Consider the following 17,726-nt stretch of genomic DNA (forward strand, 5'->3'; position numbering starts at 1 on the left):
TATAGATATAAGATAAGATATACCTGAAATATACTTTATGTTTTACTCAACTCCTTTTAGTTACAGCTAAAGTTAATATAAGTTACTTTGTAAATTAGAAATTAACATACAAGTCAGAAGTATAATTATTATTATTGACGGAGACATATTAGTTAAAATAGGCGGTCTTTGAGATCCTGTAAATACTTATAGTTTAAGTACTGCAATAGGCAATCATAATAATGAGTAGATATTTTACGTTTTACATTTGAAGGGCCGTTTGCTAATGCATCTAAATGCACTGATATATAACTGCAAAGCTCCATCTTTTCTTGCACGCTTCAGTCCATTTGAGTGACACATTGGAATAATTCTGCCAAAGAAAAATAAACGAAGAGCCTCATATAAGCTTTTCCAAGATGTTTTTCTTTAAGCAACAGCTGCCACGGCATCACTTCCGCGGAGCTCCTCCTGCTCCTCCTCCTGCTCCTCCTCCTCCTGCTGCTGCTGCTGCCTCACAGCACATCACCCCACATGCGGCACTGCTTTGTTGTGGGTACACCAGCCGCACTGCACGTACACGCAGAAGGTTATGACGAGGTTATTTCCACTCGGACTGCAGCAGGATTCGTTCACGCGGTCGGGGAAAGTCGGTCTGCAGCAACGAGGGAAACCGCTCAGCCGAGCGCACAAGAAACGCGCAAAGCGCCGGTTTGCACGCACCGAGGTTTTTTGCACGGGTCTTCTGGTGTGACCAATAGTCACATCCATCTCTCCTTCATCGAGGGACAGAGAGAACACGGCGAAGGGAGGAGGATCCATGAGAGACGCTTTGAATTGGGTACCGCTTCAGTGTCACGGTAGGCCCACGTTCAGAGTGATGAATGCACAGTTACAGGTAGACGGCGAGAAAGACAACTGCATGAGGTTAAACACGTTCGCATTTGACTAATTTCAGAAAATCAAGCTGCCGCCTTCCCCCTATCTTGATAAATAAAAGTGATTTTATTGACTTTCCATGGAACACACACTTAGTGTAAGCCTACAGGCAGGACACAACACAGCTGCTCTGAGAGAAACCTTATCCTAAGACATCCAGCTACCTTATGCCACATGCACTGTGTGCAGGTTGTGTCGGGGTGCAGCCATGGATGCTGGGAAGCTGGAGCGCCAGGTGGCCAGTGTGGAGAGAGGCATAGCCTTCCTGAAGCAGGAGCACCTGGCCATGCTGACGGGTCTCCAGCTGGAGATCACACACCTGAGGAGGCGCTGTCACGGTCAGTCCGCCGGAGACCTGCTGCCCTCCATCTCCTCATGTGTCACTGAACCACTTGACTATCTGTTCGTCACTCTGTCCTGTCTTTCTCTGTCTGTGTGCCTGTGGTGCGGGCGGCAGAGTTAACGTGTGAGCTGGACTCCAGTTTTCCTGACAGAAGCACGGAAGGTAAGACAGCCATGTTCCTTGATGACGAATTAAAATAATAAGAGGGAGTTATGGAGCGGAAAGCACGGACATCTGTGCAATAGGAGGAGCATTCAGAAGGACCTCAGAATAGAAAGGGTTGCATTGACAAGACATGTTGGAACACACAGAAAATTAAGTAATATTTTGATGCATTTGCATTACTATTTTCATGTTTAGTCATGTGTTCGTATTTGCATATTTTTGTATTTGTTAGGTATAGGGCTGAACTGATACAATTTGCCTCATCGATATATTGCACCAGCACTAATGTCGTGAAGGGGTGCTTCTAATATCATCATATCATAATGTAATTGATAAGTATGTATGTGTAATAAGTGTTTTGTTGACATTCAGTGAGCCACAATGCTAAAACGTTGGATGGAACTATTCTTTCTGCAAAGAATATCAATGTTCCAGAAACAACAACTAGGTTAATAGAGAGAGAGAGACAGAGAGAGAGAGAGAGGAGGAGAGATATTTAGTTTTGTGTATTTTAGTTCAGAGTGGAATATATAGTGAGTTGTATATATTTATGTCAGTCGAGGGCTTTAATCGAGCCTCGGTTTCAATGAAAACATTTCAACACTGAACTTTTCTGCAAGAGATGAGTTATAAGACAAATGTATTGATGTGAACACATACATGTATTTATTATCATAAGGAGTGATGTCAAAAATGTACTTTAACACTAAATGAACATTCTTGTCTTTATTATTAAATGTGTATAGTGGAGAACCAAAACTATTTAGATGGTGGTGGAATGTAAAAGTTGTGAGTCATATATTTGGTACCCCTAATATCGCATGTGGTTCCAGATAAGAGTGATGAACAAATGAAAGGCCCAGTTAAAATGTAATATAAGAGAGCGATTGATCAAGCAGGAATAAAAATAAGATGCAGAATAGAAAACAAAGATAAATAATGACACCCTAATGGGTACAATAATCTCCTCATCATCTATGCTGTTTTATGTGTCTTTATTCTCTTCAGTCCACCCTGTATTTGTTTATGTTTTCTCAGAGGAAGAAGCAGAGCTGGCAGTACGCTGTGAGGCGGCACAGCGTCTCCTACAGGACCAGCAGTGCATGATGGTCGCCACGCGTGGGGAGCTACGGGCCGGCCGGGCACGGGCATCGGCACTAGGAAGGAGCCTGCGAGAAGAGGAACGGCACTTCCTGGAGGAACTGAAGCGTCGCAGCCACAAGATCACACTACTGAGTCGAGAGCTGCACCGCCAAAATGTCACCACGACAACCCTCTGCCACGAGCTCCGCGCCGCGCGCTTGAAACTTTACCAGCAACAGCACAGCACAGAGTCTGGGGCTGAGGGAGAGGAGGAACCCAGAGGAACGGAGGAAGAAGAGCCCCAGGATGATGAAGAGGAAGACGAATGTGAGGAGAATGAAGATTATGAGGGGGAGGGCTCAGACTGGCTCCTGTCACCGCCTCCTCCGGCCTCCCCTAGCCAACGGGAAGCGAGACACCAACAGAGGCGCGTCAGCGCGAGGGAGGACAGGGTCAGAGCTTGTGTCCCCCTGGAGAGAGTGACGTCACCGCAGAGGCCACATGCTATGCCTGACCCCGCCGTCTTCTTAGTGCCGCTTAGATACCGCCTCCTCCGCTTGAATCAGCCAATCAGGACTCAGCATGGAGAGGGGATGGAGGACGAGTGGGAGGACATAGAGGACAGCAGGGTGCACAGGAGGGTGGACATGGGAGCAGGAGAGGGAGAGACTGCTCTGTGATGGAGATGGGAAAGACAACCTTGTCTTCCAGCAGGTTTGGGCCAAAATCAACCAACAACTCAAGCATTTCTTAGGAGAAAAAAGCTTAAGACAAGATGTAACCTCGTGATTGTTCGTAGATTTCAGGAAGTGAGTTAAATGTTTAGAAGTTAGCTGCACAAACGTGTGTGATCACAACAGCGTATTAACCTGAACTGTTGCATTGATGGAACAACCTGTGCTTGGAATATGTGAAGGTAGAAAAGACTGGATAATGGTACTGTTTCATATGGATGCCTTTTGATTTTAACACTATTGGTCACGGCTTTTGCTTTGTAATTCGTAGCCTTGCCATGAATACTGTGAACACTCCGTTCTTTTGACGTACGTGGTAACCTGCTTTTTCACTCTAGAAGGCTTAAAGACATTTTGTGTGATTTGCACTTTATTAAATTCATGCAATGTGCCTATAGTCAATGGAAGAGAATTATTTCTGGTGTATTGTTGTCTTTTGTTTTAGGGTTAAAAAAGTTTCAGTCTGTCACAGTAATACTTAAGCAGCAATAACTTTAGGGACGGCTCTGTTCTGTCCAAGTAAGGTGTCCATGACAATGTGAAAGTGTTCGACACAATACAATATGGACATCGCTAAAAGAAATTCTGCCATCACTGACGTTACTATTTGCACCTGTGCTTTTTTCTACAATGAAATGTAGAAATATCTGCTGCAAAAAAAGGCCTGTGTGGCTGTAAAAAAAGCCCTCTCAAATATATCTCTTTTCTTTGTTTTAGTGATCGAGGAATTAATCATACACCTCAACTAAAACATGCCCCATCTGTTCAGTTTGTGATGCCTTGTCAATTTTTTTTGACAAAATTGTCTTATGTTTTACAGGTTAAATGTGTCTTTTATTTATTTTAACAATTGATCTACTAATCAGAATAATAATCTGCCATATATTGTACATAATGCAAACATTCACCAGTATTAAATATCAGTATATTAGAACCGTTCACAGCCCACTTCTGGGTCTGAACAGTGTGCTGCTTGTATGCTTTTATCTCAAATCTTACACTGGGTGGCAGTACAACCAAACCCTAATAGTGATTTTTGTTAAAAGGAACAGAAGGAAGTAACTTCCACACAATCCATTTTTTTCCCAGCATCCAGCGCTCAATCATCACCTCTTGTCACTGCAGTTAAATGAAAACCAAGAAAGAGAAAAAAACAACAAATATAATAAGTTGGAAAACTATGTCAAAACACCCACGCTTCAAACAAGATGCATTCAGTCAATGTACTGAGCTCAAGGACACAGAACACCATGTACAAATGAACTACTGCACCTAGTTAGTAGCCACTTCTGTTTTAATAAGTCAAAATTCAAAGCATCCCATTTAAGTTCACCTAAAATGCAAATCATTTGAGGGAATAAGTGTCATTTGTACTCTTTTTAACTGATTTATCTATTGATAATCTACGCTTGTGACTTGTCGCTGAGCAAACATCCCATCTGGAATGTTCCCACAGTTGTCCTGGAGACTGTGCTCAGAATGTCAATTTTCTTGCTGCAGCGCTGCCATGACAACCGCAGAGCTGCTTCCGAGCGCTTAAGCCTGAACACGTGATAAGAGGAACGGAGAAGAGGCACTGGAGGCCTGTTTTCAGGAAGGTGAGTTTTGGGGAAACGTTTTCTCTGCCGCGACTTCGGTAAAGCATTTTCTAAAATACAGAACGGGGGCCTGGCAGCCTGCTACCGCTCGGCTATTTATGCACCCGTTGTACGTGCACACGTTCAAGTTCGATAGAGAGTGCAGGGGTGCAGGGGCCGGTCTAAAAACCGGAAGTGACATCAACAACGGCGGAACTGTCGCCCTCTTCTGGCCTTGAATGAGTTGGCTACGAAGTGTGTGGAAGTGCGTGTGTGAAGGGGGCCTTCATGCTCCCTCTCACCTCCTCGCCACCCATGAAGGGCAGACGCACACTCTTTCTCACACTCACACACACACAGACGCGCGCACACACACACACACACGACACCCGGTTTGTGTAACGTGGGTCGGAAGCAAGGGCAGGGGAGCCTGCTGCTGTGGAGGAAAGACTGGGGAACTCAGATCTGTCTGATTGCAGCTGAAGTGTGGATAAGATGAGACAGACCGGCCGTCTCTCTCTCCCTCTCTCTCCTTCTTCACATGCTGGTAGGCTTCATCATTGATTACACATCACTTTGAATGCTGCGTTGTTCTTCTTTTGTTTGAGGTTACACGCGCATTCTTCACCTCGGGGTTCTCACAAGCCTGAATAAAATGTGTTACTTTTGTAAAAAGCCATTCAATACGTACACATGTGGTCTGTTTAGAATATGCTGAAAAAGACACTTTCATGTAGGAAAATTATTGTAGTACACTGGGTAAATCAGCATTACCTCTGATCTGTGTTCCAGGATTCCCATACATCCAACAGGGTCGATCTGATGAGATTTAGTCACTAAGGTTTTCCAGTTCTTTCCTCTGTAAGGTGACACCACTGCAGGGAGACCTCATAATCCCCCTTTCATCAGCTGTTGTCTTTGCGTGTACACGTGCCACACAAACAGACCCACGCGAGACAGTGAGACAGCCTTTAAAAATAAATCAGAAATTTGACTTTGAGAAAACCTACATTTTAACTTCTAGAAACGCTGCATGACGCTGCCTAATTAAAACACCTTTTCAATCAAGTTTGAATGCTTTTTTTGATAATGCTGCTCATTGTTACTGAACTCGTTAAACATAGTGTCTTCTCTCATAGGCCACCTGCACCCTGGTATCGCTGTTTCTTGCACAAAGGCACCATGGGAAACATAGTCCAGTGCTGTCACACACTGTCAAAATACTTTAAGAGCAAGGATGCTCCAGCCCGGGGTGAGGCAGAAAGATCCCCCCTGCTGTCCAGCGAAGAGAGTGAATGTGAGTCACCCGGCATGGCGGACGACTCGGAGGACGATCTGTCGACCGTCTCCCCCGGCGCGAAAAACACCGCCCTGGAACAAGAGCACTTCCTGTTTCCTGACATCATTCTAAGCAGCAACCCGGGAGGGGATCTGACTCTGGTGGAGCCGATGGTGTGTCTGTTGGTGTCTGAGGAGGAAGAGGGAGAGAGGGTGGATGAGCCAAGAGATGAAGGACAAGAGTGGACCAACAGGTGGAGGAACAAGGGGTTTTCGGAGGTTCAGACACAGACCGAAGTGGAGACACGGATTGGAATGGGGGTGCAGACTCAGACAGAGTCACAGGCCGAAGTCCAGCCCCAGACTGTGGATAGAGAAGTAGACACTCTAAGATCTCCTGGAACTTTGAAAGAGGTGGTTGTGGGAGAACATGGAATATTGAGACAGGTGGAGGTCCTCCTGGAGGAACAAGACAAAAGGACCCATTGTGGAGCCTGGGCTGATGTGGAAAACCAACTGGCCTTCAGAGATATAGCCAAGGAAGCTGAACAAAAACAGCTGAGCAGCATCATCAGCACTAAAATTGTGGAGAGCTCAGACCCCACTGAATGCCACTTGGACCTCACTCCACACAGCTGTTTGGGTAATGAACAGTCGGGACAGCCGACTGCGGTGACCGACCGCAGTGTCAATCAAAAGTTCTGTGAAGTTGCCCCCGCCAAAAGAAACACAAAGCCGCCCGGGGACCCAGAAGATCAGTCAGACGTCACCGCAGTGCCCCTCCAGTGCCACGACGCAGTGAAGAGAGGCGAGGAAGACGAGGAGGAGGAGACAAAGCGGACCCTGTATTTAGTCGACAGGCTGTTCCAGGCAGCACCAGATGTTCAAGGTGAGTGGCTTTATTGGATTGTGTGCCTTGGTTTTCATTTACACGGCAGTTTGCTTTTTGTTCCATGTGGCGTTCTGACAACATCGCACTTCGGAGGATCATTTTACTTCCAAATTAAAAGAGAAAATTGCCAAAGGCTTATTTGCTATTATTATTCTAGAAAAAGTAAATTGGATATTGAAATGACAAAAAAATGGCTATTTTTATTTTTTCATTTAAGGGAAGGAAAATTCAAAAATATCTTCCATTACGTTATTTTGTCTCTTCTGTTGCCAACAGTGGCTCTGTGTCAAACTGAAGAAAGCTCCGAGGATGATCGGATTCCGTGTGAAGGCGATGAAACCAAACTCAGCATCAGCGACGTCGTCGCTCTCCAAGAGGCAGACTTTACTCTCCGGATTCAACCTCCCGGGAAAGAAAGTTTTGAGCTACAGGTTCTGTTCACCTCCGTCTCCCTTCTCCTTTTCTTAAAGATGTATATTTGCGTTTTTTTGAATCACACCAATCCAACCCTCTTCCATTCTCAGGTGTCAGGCCAGATGTTGGTGGCCGAGCTGCACCAGGTGCTGATGGATCACGAGATCAGCTGCCATTGCACGTGCTTCTCCCTCCAGCTGGGAGGCGTCGCACTCGACGGCCTCGCCGAGCTGCGCTCCGTTCGGGGCATGCAGGACGCAGCGCTGATCAAAGTGGTGGAGGGTAACTGCCTCACCCTTTGTGTGTGTCTTTCACATTGTCGGCATCTGACTTCAGTCAAGTTTGGGAGAAACCTGTAAACATGTCATCACAGGGAGATCCTTTTTAATATGAATGTTGACCTCTCATCAGAGAGAGGCTGCATCTCTATGTCCCAAAACCGCCAAAGCTACTCAGGCTACGGAAACATGATGGAAAAGGCCAACTTAATTTATCAAGGAAGGGTTACAGCATCGTTTGTGACTCACACAACAATAGTTTCTATCTAAAGCATCACTCACCTTAAACCACTGATGGTTATTTTGTTGAAAATGTAAAACCTGAAGCTGCCTAAAGTAATGTTTCTTTTGTGTTAATTCGGTTCCTCTGGTCGAAAAGGCACCGTAGTACTTACTAAGAACTAAGAATAACTATAGAAATATTACATTTTCTCACTCATAGTCCTTTTTGGTCATACATAGCCATGAGTATTAAATTGATTGTTAACGCAAGTTATTTTCACTTAGGTCATTTTACACTGCACACTTTGTCTTATATTGTCAATACACATTTGTGCGCTGATTTTCTTAAACTTTTCCTTGAAATGGAACACAGCAATGATGTTTTTTCTCCCCTTTCATCTTTCGCAAGATTGAATCATATGCTCGATGTGCGTATTTTCCGCTCTTGTTGCAGATTCTTACACAGTGCGAGATGCTCGTCTTCATCTCAGACACGTTCGTGACCTTCTGAGGAGCCTCAACCCAGCCGATGCATACAACGGAGTGAACTGCAGCTCCCTCTCTTACCTGACCTTTTACACCAGAGGAGACAACGGTCATATTACTCTCTTATTATCACCTCGCTTAAGGTTTGGCCTGAGGTTGTCCGCCTGTAATTATTCAACGTTTCACCATCATATACATCCCTGCAGACTGTAGGAACATTGGGAATAGGCAAGCTTCTGAAAAGGAGTCTGCGGGCCTCAGCCCTCCAGAATACATCCTCCCGGGATGTAAGGACCGACCACTGACTCCGCTGCAGCCACTCAGAGACGACTGGAAGGTGAGACAGCTCACATTTAATTATCGCCATCGTTACCGTTGTAACAATCATCAAAATGGTTAGATATACATCATGCAATGGAATGTGTAGTGAAGCAACAGGTGGACTCATTACAGCCTTTGCAGTGCCTGCGGGTTCTGACCATGAGTAGCTGGAACCCTCCTCCAGGAAACAGGAAGATGCATGGGGACTTAATGTACCTCAATGTCCTGACTATGGAGGACAAGGAACTCAACATTACATCCTCTACACGTGGCTTCTACCTCAACCAGTGAGTGTTGAACTGTTGAGACATTTATTTTCTAAGCTGTGAAACTGTACAGGTTTTTAGCGGGTGCTAGCAGCTTGGCTCAAGGGATGGCAATGTGTGTCCTGAGTCATGAGCAGGTCAAAGTCTCCTCTTATCCTGAGAAAATATCTTATCAATCAAGATTTTCTACAGACGTTCATGGTTTCCAGATTGTGTATGCCAACGTTCATGTTGTTATGACATGTCATCTTTTTGGTGAGCGCCTCATTTCTCATGTAGTGCAATCAGCAAGTCAATGTGACAAATTGTCCAAAACCTGCATGACTGCTCAATGTCAGCATGTTAGCATTGTCATTGTGAGGATGTTAGATGCCAGCATTTAGCTAGAGCTGCCACTATGCTAAAGCACAGCCTTCACAGAGCCACTTGCAGGGCTGCAGACGCTCGGCCTTCCATGATTTACAACTAACAGTGAGAGCATTTAACCAACAACAGTTATGTACATCGCTATGTCACCTGAATTCAACTTGTGCTATCCTCTGACTGCTCCAGGTCAACTACCTTCAACTTCAACCCTAAACCTGCACTTCCCAAAATCCTTTGCCACTCTCTAGTTGAGCTGCTGAGTCAAGTCAGCCCTTCCTTCAGGAAAACCTTCAGCGCCCTGCAGAAAAAGAGGTGAGCAGTCTGTAATCAAGCTGTACTTGCATGCTGAAACAAGATTAAGTGACATGCAACTCGTTCAATATTAATACTAACTGTGGATGGAGATACAGTAAGAGTGGGTTGAGTTAAAGCTTGATGATCCAAGACAGTAACATGAGTTGCATAAGAGAAACCACTCTTCCATACAAGCTTCACTAATAATATGTTTTCCCACTGTCACTTGTTGTGAATCAGAGTCCAGCAACACCCTTATGAGCGGATCGCAGCCCCTTTTCAGGTGTTCACCTGGATCGCCCGTCATGGAGACCACACCCTTGACTGTGTCAGAGCGGAGGAGACGCACACCAGTCGCATGGGCCAGGACGAGCACACAGCTGGGCAGGTCGCAGACATAACATTTGCATGTATTCAAGTCAAGGTTTCATGGAGACTCTGGGGCTTATGGTTATCGATGGTGATGCTGAAGTGTTATGACCACAGAGTCGGGACTGGAATGAGGAGCTACAGGGATGCAGGGAACTCGCCAGGAACTCCCTCCAGGAGCGCCTGCACAGAGAGAAGAGCATATTCAGGGTGAGGCCACATATTTCCATGGACCTCCTTTCCCTCTGATTAATGGCTGGAGAAGCAGACTTGTGACTGTGAGATGAAGCCGACTGAAGCAGTAACCGAGCGTACAGATGTTTAAGAGATCTTTTACCCCCTTAACTTCCTCTCTACATTGTCTTTTAATGAAATCATTATTCCTTCCTGTTCCTGCTCCAGGATGAGATTGTGTGACTCTTGTGTTAAAATCAAGGTAGAGAAAATATTCACCCAATTCTGAATCCCTCCTTCCAGACAAACCGTGACTTTGTTGCCGCTGCAACGCAAGGTGCTGTAGCTGTGATCGACGGTAACGTCATGCCGTTAAACCCCGGGGAGGCGCCTCATATGCAGATGTTCATTTGGAACAACCTGTTCTTCAGCCTTGGATTTGACATATCTGAGCACTACAGCCCACTAGGGGGCAACACTGCGGCTCACGCTGCTGCCATTTGTGACTTGAGGGGAGCACAAGTAGGTCCTGCATGAGTTGTGATGCGTTTGTGATGCATTTACTGTCTAATCCGTCCCATTTAAAATTGTATTTGTTCCAGAAAGCACAGTATTACATTCAGTGGTTCGGTAAGGACATTATGCAGAAAATGTGCTCTTCTCACAATTTATAGATGTTTATTGGGTTTAGATGTTTTGTCTTTATTTTAAGTTGGTCCCAAGAAAGACATTTGAATCCCTTCAAGTTATTGCCATAAAAAAAAAATACTCATGTTGCTTTGCCACAGGCTTACGCATCTGTAGACGTAGAAGGTCTTTACACGCTTGGGACGGCCGTGGTCGATTATCGGGGCGTCCGTGTAATTGCTCAGACCATCGTTCCTGGGATACTGGAGAAAAATCAAGAACAGAGTGTTGTCTACGGCTCCAATGACTACGGGAAAAACGTGTTTACTCATCGCAGGTGACACAAACACTCACAAAAAATAATTGCAATAAGAATAGATTCAAATGGCGTACGTTTAGACAACTTTCCCACTCTCCAGGTTTCTGGAGCTTCTGGATAAGACAAGTAAGCCGCTAAGAATCCAAAGTCACCAGGTGCTCGACCACAACAACATCCCAGTGGAGCTTTGCTCTGGCATCGAGACCAAAGGCATCCTGGGTAATGACGGAAGACCTTACATCTTGGACCTCCTCCGGACCTTCCCCCCTGACCCTAACTTCCAGTTCCCAGAGCCAGAGGAGAGGAGGGAGGTGCCGAAGGAGTGCCAGATCTCTGGTTACCCACGGCAACACCGTCACAGCCTGGCCAGCCTCAGACCAGAGTTGATCGAGGCCTTTGTCCAGCACAGGTGAGGAGGAGGAGGAGGAGATGTGGACACGAATGCAGCTCACATCAAACAGGCTGATCTGATATTTGGAAAAGAAGAATCTCATTACTTTGAATCTTGATGTTTCTATTGCAGGTATAAAGATTATGTCAAGATGGTGTCCATCCAAACAGAAGTAGGAGCCATGGAGCAGAGCGAAGACCTATTCAGTGAGCTGAGAATTGGGGATAACGCCACACTTGATCCTAATATGGATCAGCTAAATGAAGTGGAATTATAAACCAAGAGAAACTGTTTTAGCAGAAAGATCAGAGAATTAATGCACTTAATTAGTTGAGCAAAGTATTTACAGTAGTAAATTCGGAAACAGTTGAGGAAACAAAGTCATCACTGGGTCTATTTAGTTATTTTTCTGGAGCTTTCAATTCCGTCACATGATCCTGATCAGCTGATGATGTTTCCTCAGTTGTCTTCAAATTATGTGGATTTCTCATCTATCAGTTGTGGTAACTTAGTACATTGCTCAAGTACTGTGGTTACTAAGTACTTACTTTGAAGAACTTGTTTTTTACTTAATAATTATATCAATGTTGTTTCACAAATATTTACTTTACTTTTCATTGGATGTTTTTCCTAATTTTAATTAAGACACAATTTTTGTCTGTCTGTAATAATTTAATAGAATTTCAGAGAAGAAATTTGATTATGAAAGCTTGCAAGACTGTTGGCTCAGTGAGTGACTCCTGCTTTGACATCCGCTTCAACCCTGATGTTTGCTCTCCAGGTATCAAACACACTTGTGGGCGCACACGCACACACACACACACAGACACACACACATACACTTACAAGTACGATCATGTTTTTAATAAATCCGATTGTCTTTGATGCAGGTGTTCGGTTCCCCTCTGAGTGTGTTGAGGAGGTTCAGAGGCAGAGGCGGTTGTTATGGGACATTGCTGCTTTTCTCCTGTCCAATCAGATCCCAGCTGTGGTAAGTTCCGTTTGCAACCTCAAGATGTATGACGTGCATGAAGTCTAATCTAATACCTAAAATTCCTACTGCTCTTCCTGTGTGGGTTTGTGTGTGTGTGTGCGGTAGCTGAGCGACTGTCTCAACTACTCTGCAGTGCCGATGGATGGAGGGACGCTGACCTCAGCGCTACATAAGCAGGGTGTGAACGTGAGATACCTGGGCACCATACTAAGGGAGCTGGACAAGGTGGAAGATATCCGGAGACTCGACCACATCCAGGTAACCGCTACAGCTATTATCCCCATTTAAACCTACATGTGAAGTCATCATAGCAGCTTCCTTGCTCCATGGCTATAGTTCACATAAAGGGAAAATTGTTCCCTCACAGAGAATTTCCATCAGCGAAGTCATCATCAGAAGTGCAAAACACATCTTCAGGACGTATCTACAGGTGCAATGCTCAAATATTGTTAGAGTCAAATAATACGATGAGATTTCGCTATCCATCCTAAATTCTCTAACACCCACATATTTCTCCCAGAATGTGGAACCTGCAGCTTTCTCTGCTGCTGTCAGTCACTTCTTAAACTGCCTCCTGAGCTCCTCTTCCTGCGCCACCGACTCCTCCTCGGATGAGCTGCTCTCTCGCCGCAGGAGCCGACGGCGCCGGAGCAACGGGAGTCGAGTCGCCTCGTTGACGGACAGTGTGTGGGCCAGACTGACCCCCAGTGAGCTGTGGGGCCGGATCAGGACCGAGGCTGGAGATTATTACCACTACACGATAGACAGGTGTGTGTGTGTGTGTTAGTGGGTGTGTGTGGTTGGATATGAGCAACTGCATTTTACCACGCCATCCTCTTTGTGTCCAGTGAAAGTATAGACGAAGTGATACAAAAGCACAGCCTTCAGAGGATCTCACTACTGAGAGAGATTGCCATCAAGACAGGAATCCAGGTCAGACATCTGCCACGCGCCTCTTCACGATACATTTACAGCTCAAATTAAACGGATTCTCTCCGTCTTAGGGGGAGACACACCAGGTGAATATGGTAAAAAAATATATATAACCGATAATGAACACCTAAATTTAAAATATAAACTGACATGCGCAGGAAAAAATGTTTTTGCCTGGGGAGCCTCATCCTAAAGCTGCACTAATTGTTGCTGAATTGACACCTTTTGTATCCTTAATAATCATAAATGGTACTTCAATAGATGATAGTAGAAGCTGAGAAGTAAAAAATGCAAGTTCTCTTTTTATTGAAAACTGGGCCAATTATGGTGCTAATTGTTGAATCTGCTGCAAAAGCCCACATTATATAATCAATTAACACATTTTCTACAACTACCTGCTGATATTTGACGCCCAATAGATCAGTGTTGCAATTTAAGTTGAGGACTTAAATGATGCTACTGTGTGTGCCAACAAAAATGAAATCCCCTCAGTGTTGACTTGCAGCAAAAATGGGACATTTTTCCCCTTTCCTCTGTATTCAGGTGCAGCTGAGGGAGTACGTGTTCGACTCTCGTCACAGGCCGGTGTTTGCTAAAGAAGACGTTGTCAACATGTTCCCTGTGGTCAAACATCTCAAAGCCACAGCAACAGACGCGACCCGGCTTGTGCAACAAGCACAGGTGGCAGTACAGCAGGGTGAAAGACGCAAACACAAAAACCCTTAAAGTACAGAGTAAATGTTTACATTTTGGGAAGCATGGTGGCCTTGCCTGGGACCTTCAAGTGGCTGAACATTAATTGAAGGGCCCACATGGACAGGTTTCACAGCACACAATGATATTGTTACCAGCTACACAGGCAGTTCACAACAAGCATCAATACACATTTAGCTAAATCAAAAGACGACATCAAGGGGTCATGTCTTTGATGCCGGAGGTAAAGTTAACGTCACACAGTGGTGTAACCCTTAATAGCAAAGTTACTACTTACATTTCTTTAGACTGCCAGGTTTGGTGTACTTCATGTTTTTTTTTTGCTTTCAGGTCTTCTCAAAGATGGCCATGGATTGATCAGCCAGGCCCTGACTCTGTTCAGCAGCGTATGCGGTGTCCTGCACGAGGACGTGTGCATGTGCTTTCGTCTCCTGGGACGGATCTGCTACATCAGGGGGGAGTATGCGGATGTAAATATGCACTACGTTTCATGTCTCCGATGAGCTTTCACCTATAGCGGGTTTCACACTTAATTCATTTGTGAGCTTTCGTAAAGCATTGCTTCCTTCATTTCTCCATGAAGGCTCTCAGCCACCAGGAAAAGGCTGTCATGAGTAGTGAGAGGACACAAGGTATAGACCACCCACAGACCGTACAAGACTATGTGAGCTCCTCTTTACATTCATAAACCCTGTGGTTCTTTTAACCTAATATTCCACATGCGAGTTTACGAGGCAGCATTCCGCTCTGTGTGATTCAGACTTACCTGGCCCTGTACTGCTTCGCTGGTGGACGGCCTTCGACCTCTCTTCAGCTGCTGTACCGCGCTCGGTACCTCACCCTGCTTGTAACGGGAGAAGACCATCCACAAGTCGCCTTGCTGGATGTAAGTGGGACCTCACCAAGTGTCTTTCTGCTTTATTTTCCAAAAGAATCTACTTCTCCGTTATCTTCGTACTTTATACATTAACGATTGTTTGTAAAAGTTTGTAAAAACTTCATAGTATATGCGTTTAAGGGTACATTCAAAGTAGCTTTTTTCCCCTTATGTTTACATGGCACCTCTCAACCAAACAAGCTATTTTTTATAGTTTTATTTCAAACTCTCCCTCCAGAGCTACACTGACAGGTACATAAAACAAACCATTGTGACAAATAATAAAAAATATATATTCAAGGACTGACTTGAAGAGATTTTCCGACCTGATTTAAGTGTTTTGATCTGTAATTAACGCAAATGATGTTCTCAGGAAATGGTGAGCCTTTGTCGGATAACAAGAGAATTTTGAGGCTTAATGTCAATGTTTTTGTCAATGTTTTTTTTTTCTCCACTTGATTAGAGTATGTTGGGTCTAGTGCTTCATGGCCTGCTGGAGCATGAGCTTTCCCTGAAGTTCCTACAGAATGCCCTAATGTCAACTGCAAAATACCACGGTGTCACATCCCTGAAACATGCACAAAGGTAAGACATCTTCCTCTGTTTTGTTGCTTTAATGTTTTCCCTACTTCACTTGCCTGCCTGTATATTTTCTGTACAGTCATCATCTGCTTGCCACCGTGTATGAGAGCAAAGGAGAGTTTCGATTGGCTTTGCAACACGAGGAAGAGGCCTTCTCGATATATAAGTGCCAGGTATGCTTCAAAAGGCTGGAATGCCATGGTATCTCTCATATACTGGTGGCTGTCCGCATCCAGTTCAAAACATTGGTGCTCACGTACCATGCTGTGAATGGATCGGGTCCACTCCACATCAAGACATGGTCAAACCCTACATCCCAACCCGTACACTCCGCTCTGCATCTTCCAAGCTGCTTGTTCTTCCCTCTCTGAGAGAAAAACACTTGACACTTGACTCTTTGCTGTTCTTGCTCCTAATTGGTGGAACAAGCTCTCTGATGACATCAGGACCGCAGAGAGCCGTCACATCTTTCGCCGCAATCAAAAGACTCACCTCTTTAGACTACACCTCGACTAAAAACACTAACAAATAGAAGCACTTAAATTGTACTTATAAGGGCTCTTATCTGTAAAGAGTTCCAAATCAGCTTGTTTGATGAAATTGCACTTTCTTGTTTCTTTGAGTTTGTATCCTTATGGTTGAAATGCACTTATTGTAAGTCACTTTGGATAATAGCGTCAGCTAAATGACATGTAATGTAATGTAATATTGATGTTGCATACTCATATTTTTAAGTAAGTGACTTAATTTATGGACACATTCAGGTTGGGGTGAACCATGACAGTGCGAAGGAAAGCTCAAAGTACCTGAAGAGCCTCACCCATCAGTCTGTGGTCCTTCAGAAAGCCTTCAACCACATTAACAGTAACACACCTGCCTGCATTTCACCTCAAAAGGTTTGTACAGCTTTGAAGCACACAAACGTATGCATGCATGCAAGTAAATCATGTTGTGTGAACATTTATTCCATGTTTCCCTCTAGATTCCCACAATCCTTCAGCAGCTCAACCAGGCCTGTGGAATTATTGTCATTACCCTCAGGTGAGCACTGTAGAAGTCCCTTTTTATTAAATCAAAAATAACCTCTATATTTTTTGTTTGTAATGTTCACCTCACCCACTTGACCTTCTTTGTAGTGCAAAAGAACGTTCAGACCTAAGGAGTGAAGTGAAAGGAATGGAAAAAGTTCAATGGGAGAGCTGGATAAAGATTTAAGAACTGCAGACAACAACCCTGGAACTATGGACCAAAGAAGTGGTCACAATAGAGCATCTGTGTATCAATCAAACTCCTCAATATGGCCTCCTGAACAACAAATCCAAGCCATGAACAGATGAAGTAGGCATTGTTCTGATGTTGTCTGTGGAGGAAAGAAGAGCCTTAAGTCACAGCTCTTAAAATATGTGCCATCCATGTATTGATAACATATGTCAACCATTTTCCTTTTATCAAATAAATGTATAAACTCTCCTCACTAAATCGAATTATCCTGCTAGATGAATGGAATGGTAGGTGAGGCCATGTACTCATATTTCTTAGATTTGCACTCACCTTGCAGTACCCTGTGTGTCCACTGGGCTTCACAATTGTGCCATGGACATTTCTCACATGATATCCTAAGATTCAACTCAATTGTTTGTGTTTAGTGTTGAGTTATAGTTTAATCCATGTTGTTTTTATTGATAACCGGAGGACTGTAGAGAAATAAACATCTGAGTATCTTATGTCTTTATTCTAATAGAAGCCATTTTAAAGGTACATTATTAACTTTCTGAACTGGAATGTAGAGCATTACACTTTGAATGTATCGTTATGAAAGTTAACATTTTTATAAGTGGATCCACTGGCCTGAAATTACAGACTAATTGTGCGATTAGAGAATTTATTTGAGATTTTAACCCAAAAAACTGCTATTTCAATACAATGAAAATGCATACAATTGTGACATGTTAATGTATCCATAGTACATTTAAAACGTTTTGGAGTTTGTTTCATATTTTCCTAAAACGTTATTCCAATATTCCCAATCAACCAACAGGCTGCCCCTCTGCGGCTGATCCCGGTGAGAAAAGTGTTTACATTCAAAACGGCTCAAATTAAAACTTCGCT

The 17,726-nt window shown here is 44.2% G+C and overlaps 2 protein-coding genes across 8 annotated transcripts; both read left to right on the forward strand.

Moving 5' to 3' along the window:
• Positions 1–458: 458 nt before the first annotated feature.
• On the forward strand, positions 459–4,717 carry LOC119215096 (uncharacterized). Of its 2 annotated transcripts, XM_037466930.2 has the most exons (5): positions 459–839; positions 1,108–1,256; positions 1,376–1,423; positions 2,465–3,223; positions 4,700–4,717. In XM_037466930.2, the coding sequence occupies exons 1-4, from the start codon at positions 514–516 to the stop codon at positions 3,187–3,189; spliced, it is 1,248 nt and encodes a 415-aa protein (XP_037322827.1). In that variant the 5' UTR covers positions 459–513; the 3' UTR covers positions 3,190–3,223; positions 4,700–4,717. The 2 variants fall into 2 exon arrangements, with proteins under 2 accessions (XP_037322827.1, XP_037322826.1); XM_037466929.2 differs by lacking the exon at positions 4,700–4,717 and having other exon boundaries at positions 460–839; positions 2,465–3,640.
• Positions 4,718–4,748: 31 nt separating this feature from the next.
• Positions 4,749–17,341, forward strand: LOC119215094 (clustered mitochondria protein homolog). Of its 6 annotated transcripts, XM_037466925.2 has the most exons (30): positions 4,949–5,367; positions 5,613–5,681; positions 5,960–6,987; positions 7,267–7,421; positions 7,515–7,686; positions 8,359–8,499; positions 8,597–8,727; positions 8,844–8,998; positions 9,530–9,655; positions 9,878–10,025; positions 10,124–10,216; positions 10,484–10,702; positions 10,969–11,144; positions 11,227–11,535; positions 11,650–11,723; positions 12,197–12,298; positions 12,408–12,508; positions 12,617–12,769; positions 12,879–12,941; positions 13,032–13,279; positions 13,360–13,444; positions 13,988–14,141; positions 14,489–14,628; positions 14,742–14,822; positions 14,919–15,044; positions 15,499–15,620; positions 15,697–15,790; positions 16,382–16,513; positions 16,600–16,658; positions 16,754–17,341. In XM_037466925.2, exons 3-30 carry the CDS (start codon positions 6,003–6,005, stop codon positions 16,830–16,832), a joined length of 4,623 nt encoding a protein of 1,540 aa, XP_037322822.2. In that variant the 5' UTR covers positions 4,949–5,367; positions 5,613–5,681; positions 5,960–6,002; the 3' UTR covers positions 16,833–17,341. The 6 variants fall into 6 exon arrangements, 5 of the variants coding, with proteins under 5 accessions (XP_037322823.2, XP_037322824.2, XP_037322822.2 ...); XM_037466926.2 differs by lacking the exons at positions 4,949–5,367; positions 5,613–5,681 and adding an exon at positions 4,749–4,841; XM_037466927.2 differs by lacking the exon at positions 5,613–5,681 and having other exon boundaries at positions 4,948–5,367; positions 8,853–8,998.
• Positions 17,342–17,726: the final 385 nt, after the last annotated feature.

This window comes from Pungitius pungitius, chromosome 16 (assembly GCF_949316345.1).
Source record: "Pungitius pungitius chromosome 16, fPunPun2.1, whole genome shotgun sequence".
In the NCBI taxonomy this organism is placed as follows: Eukaryota; Metazoa; Chordata; class Actinopteri; order Perciformes; family Gasterosteidae; genus Pungitius; species Pungitius pungitius.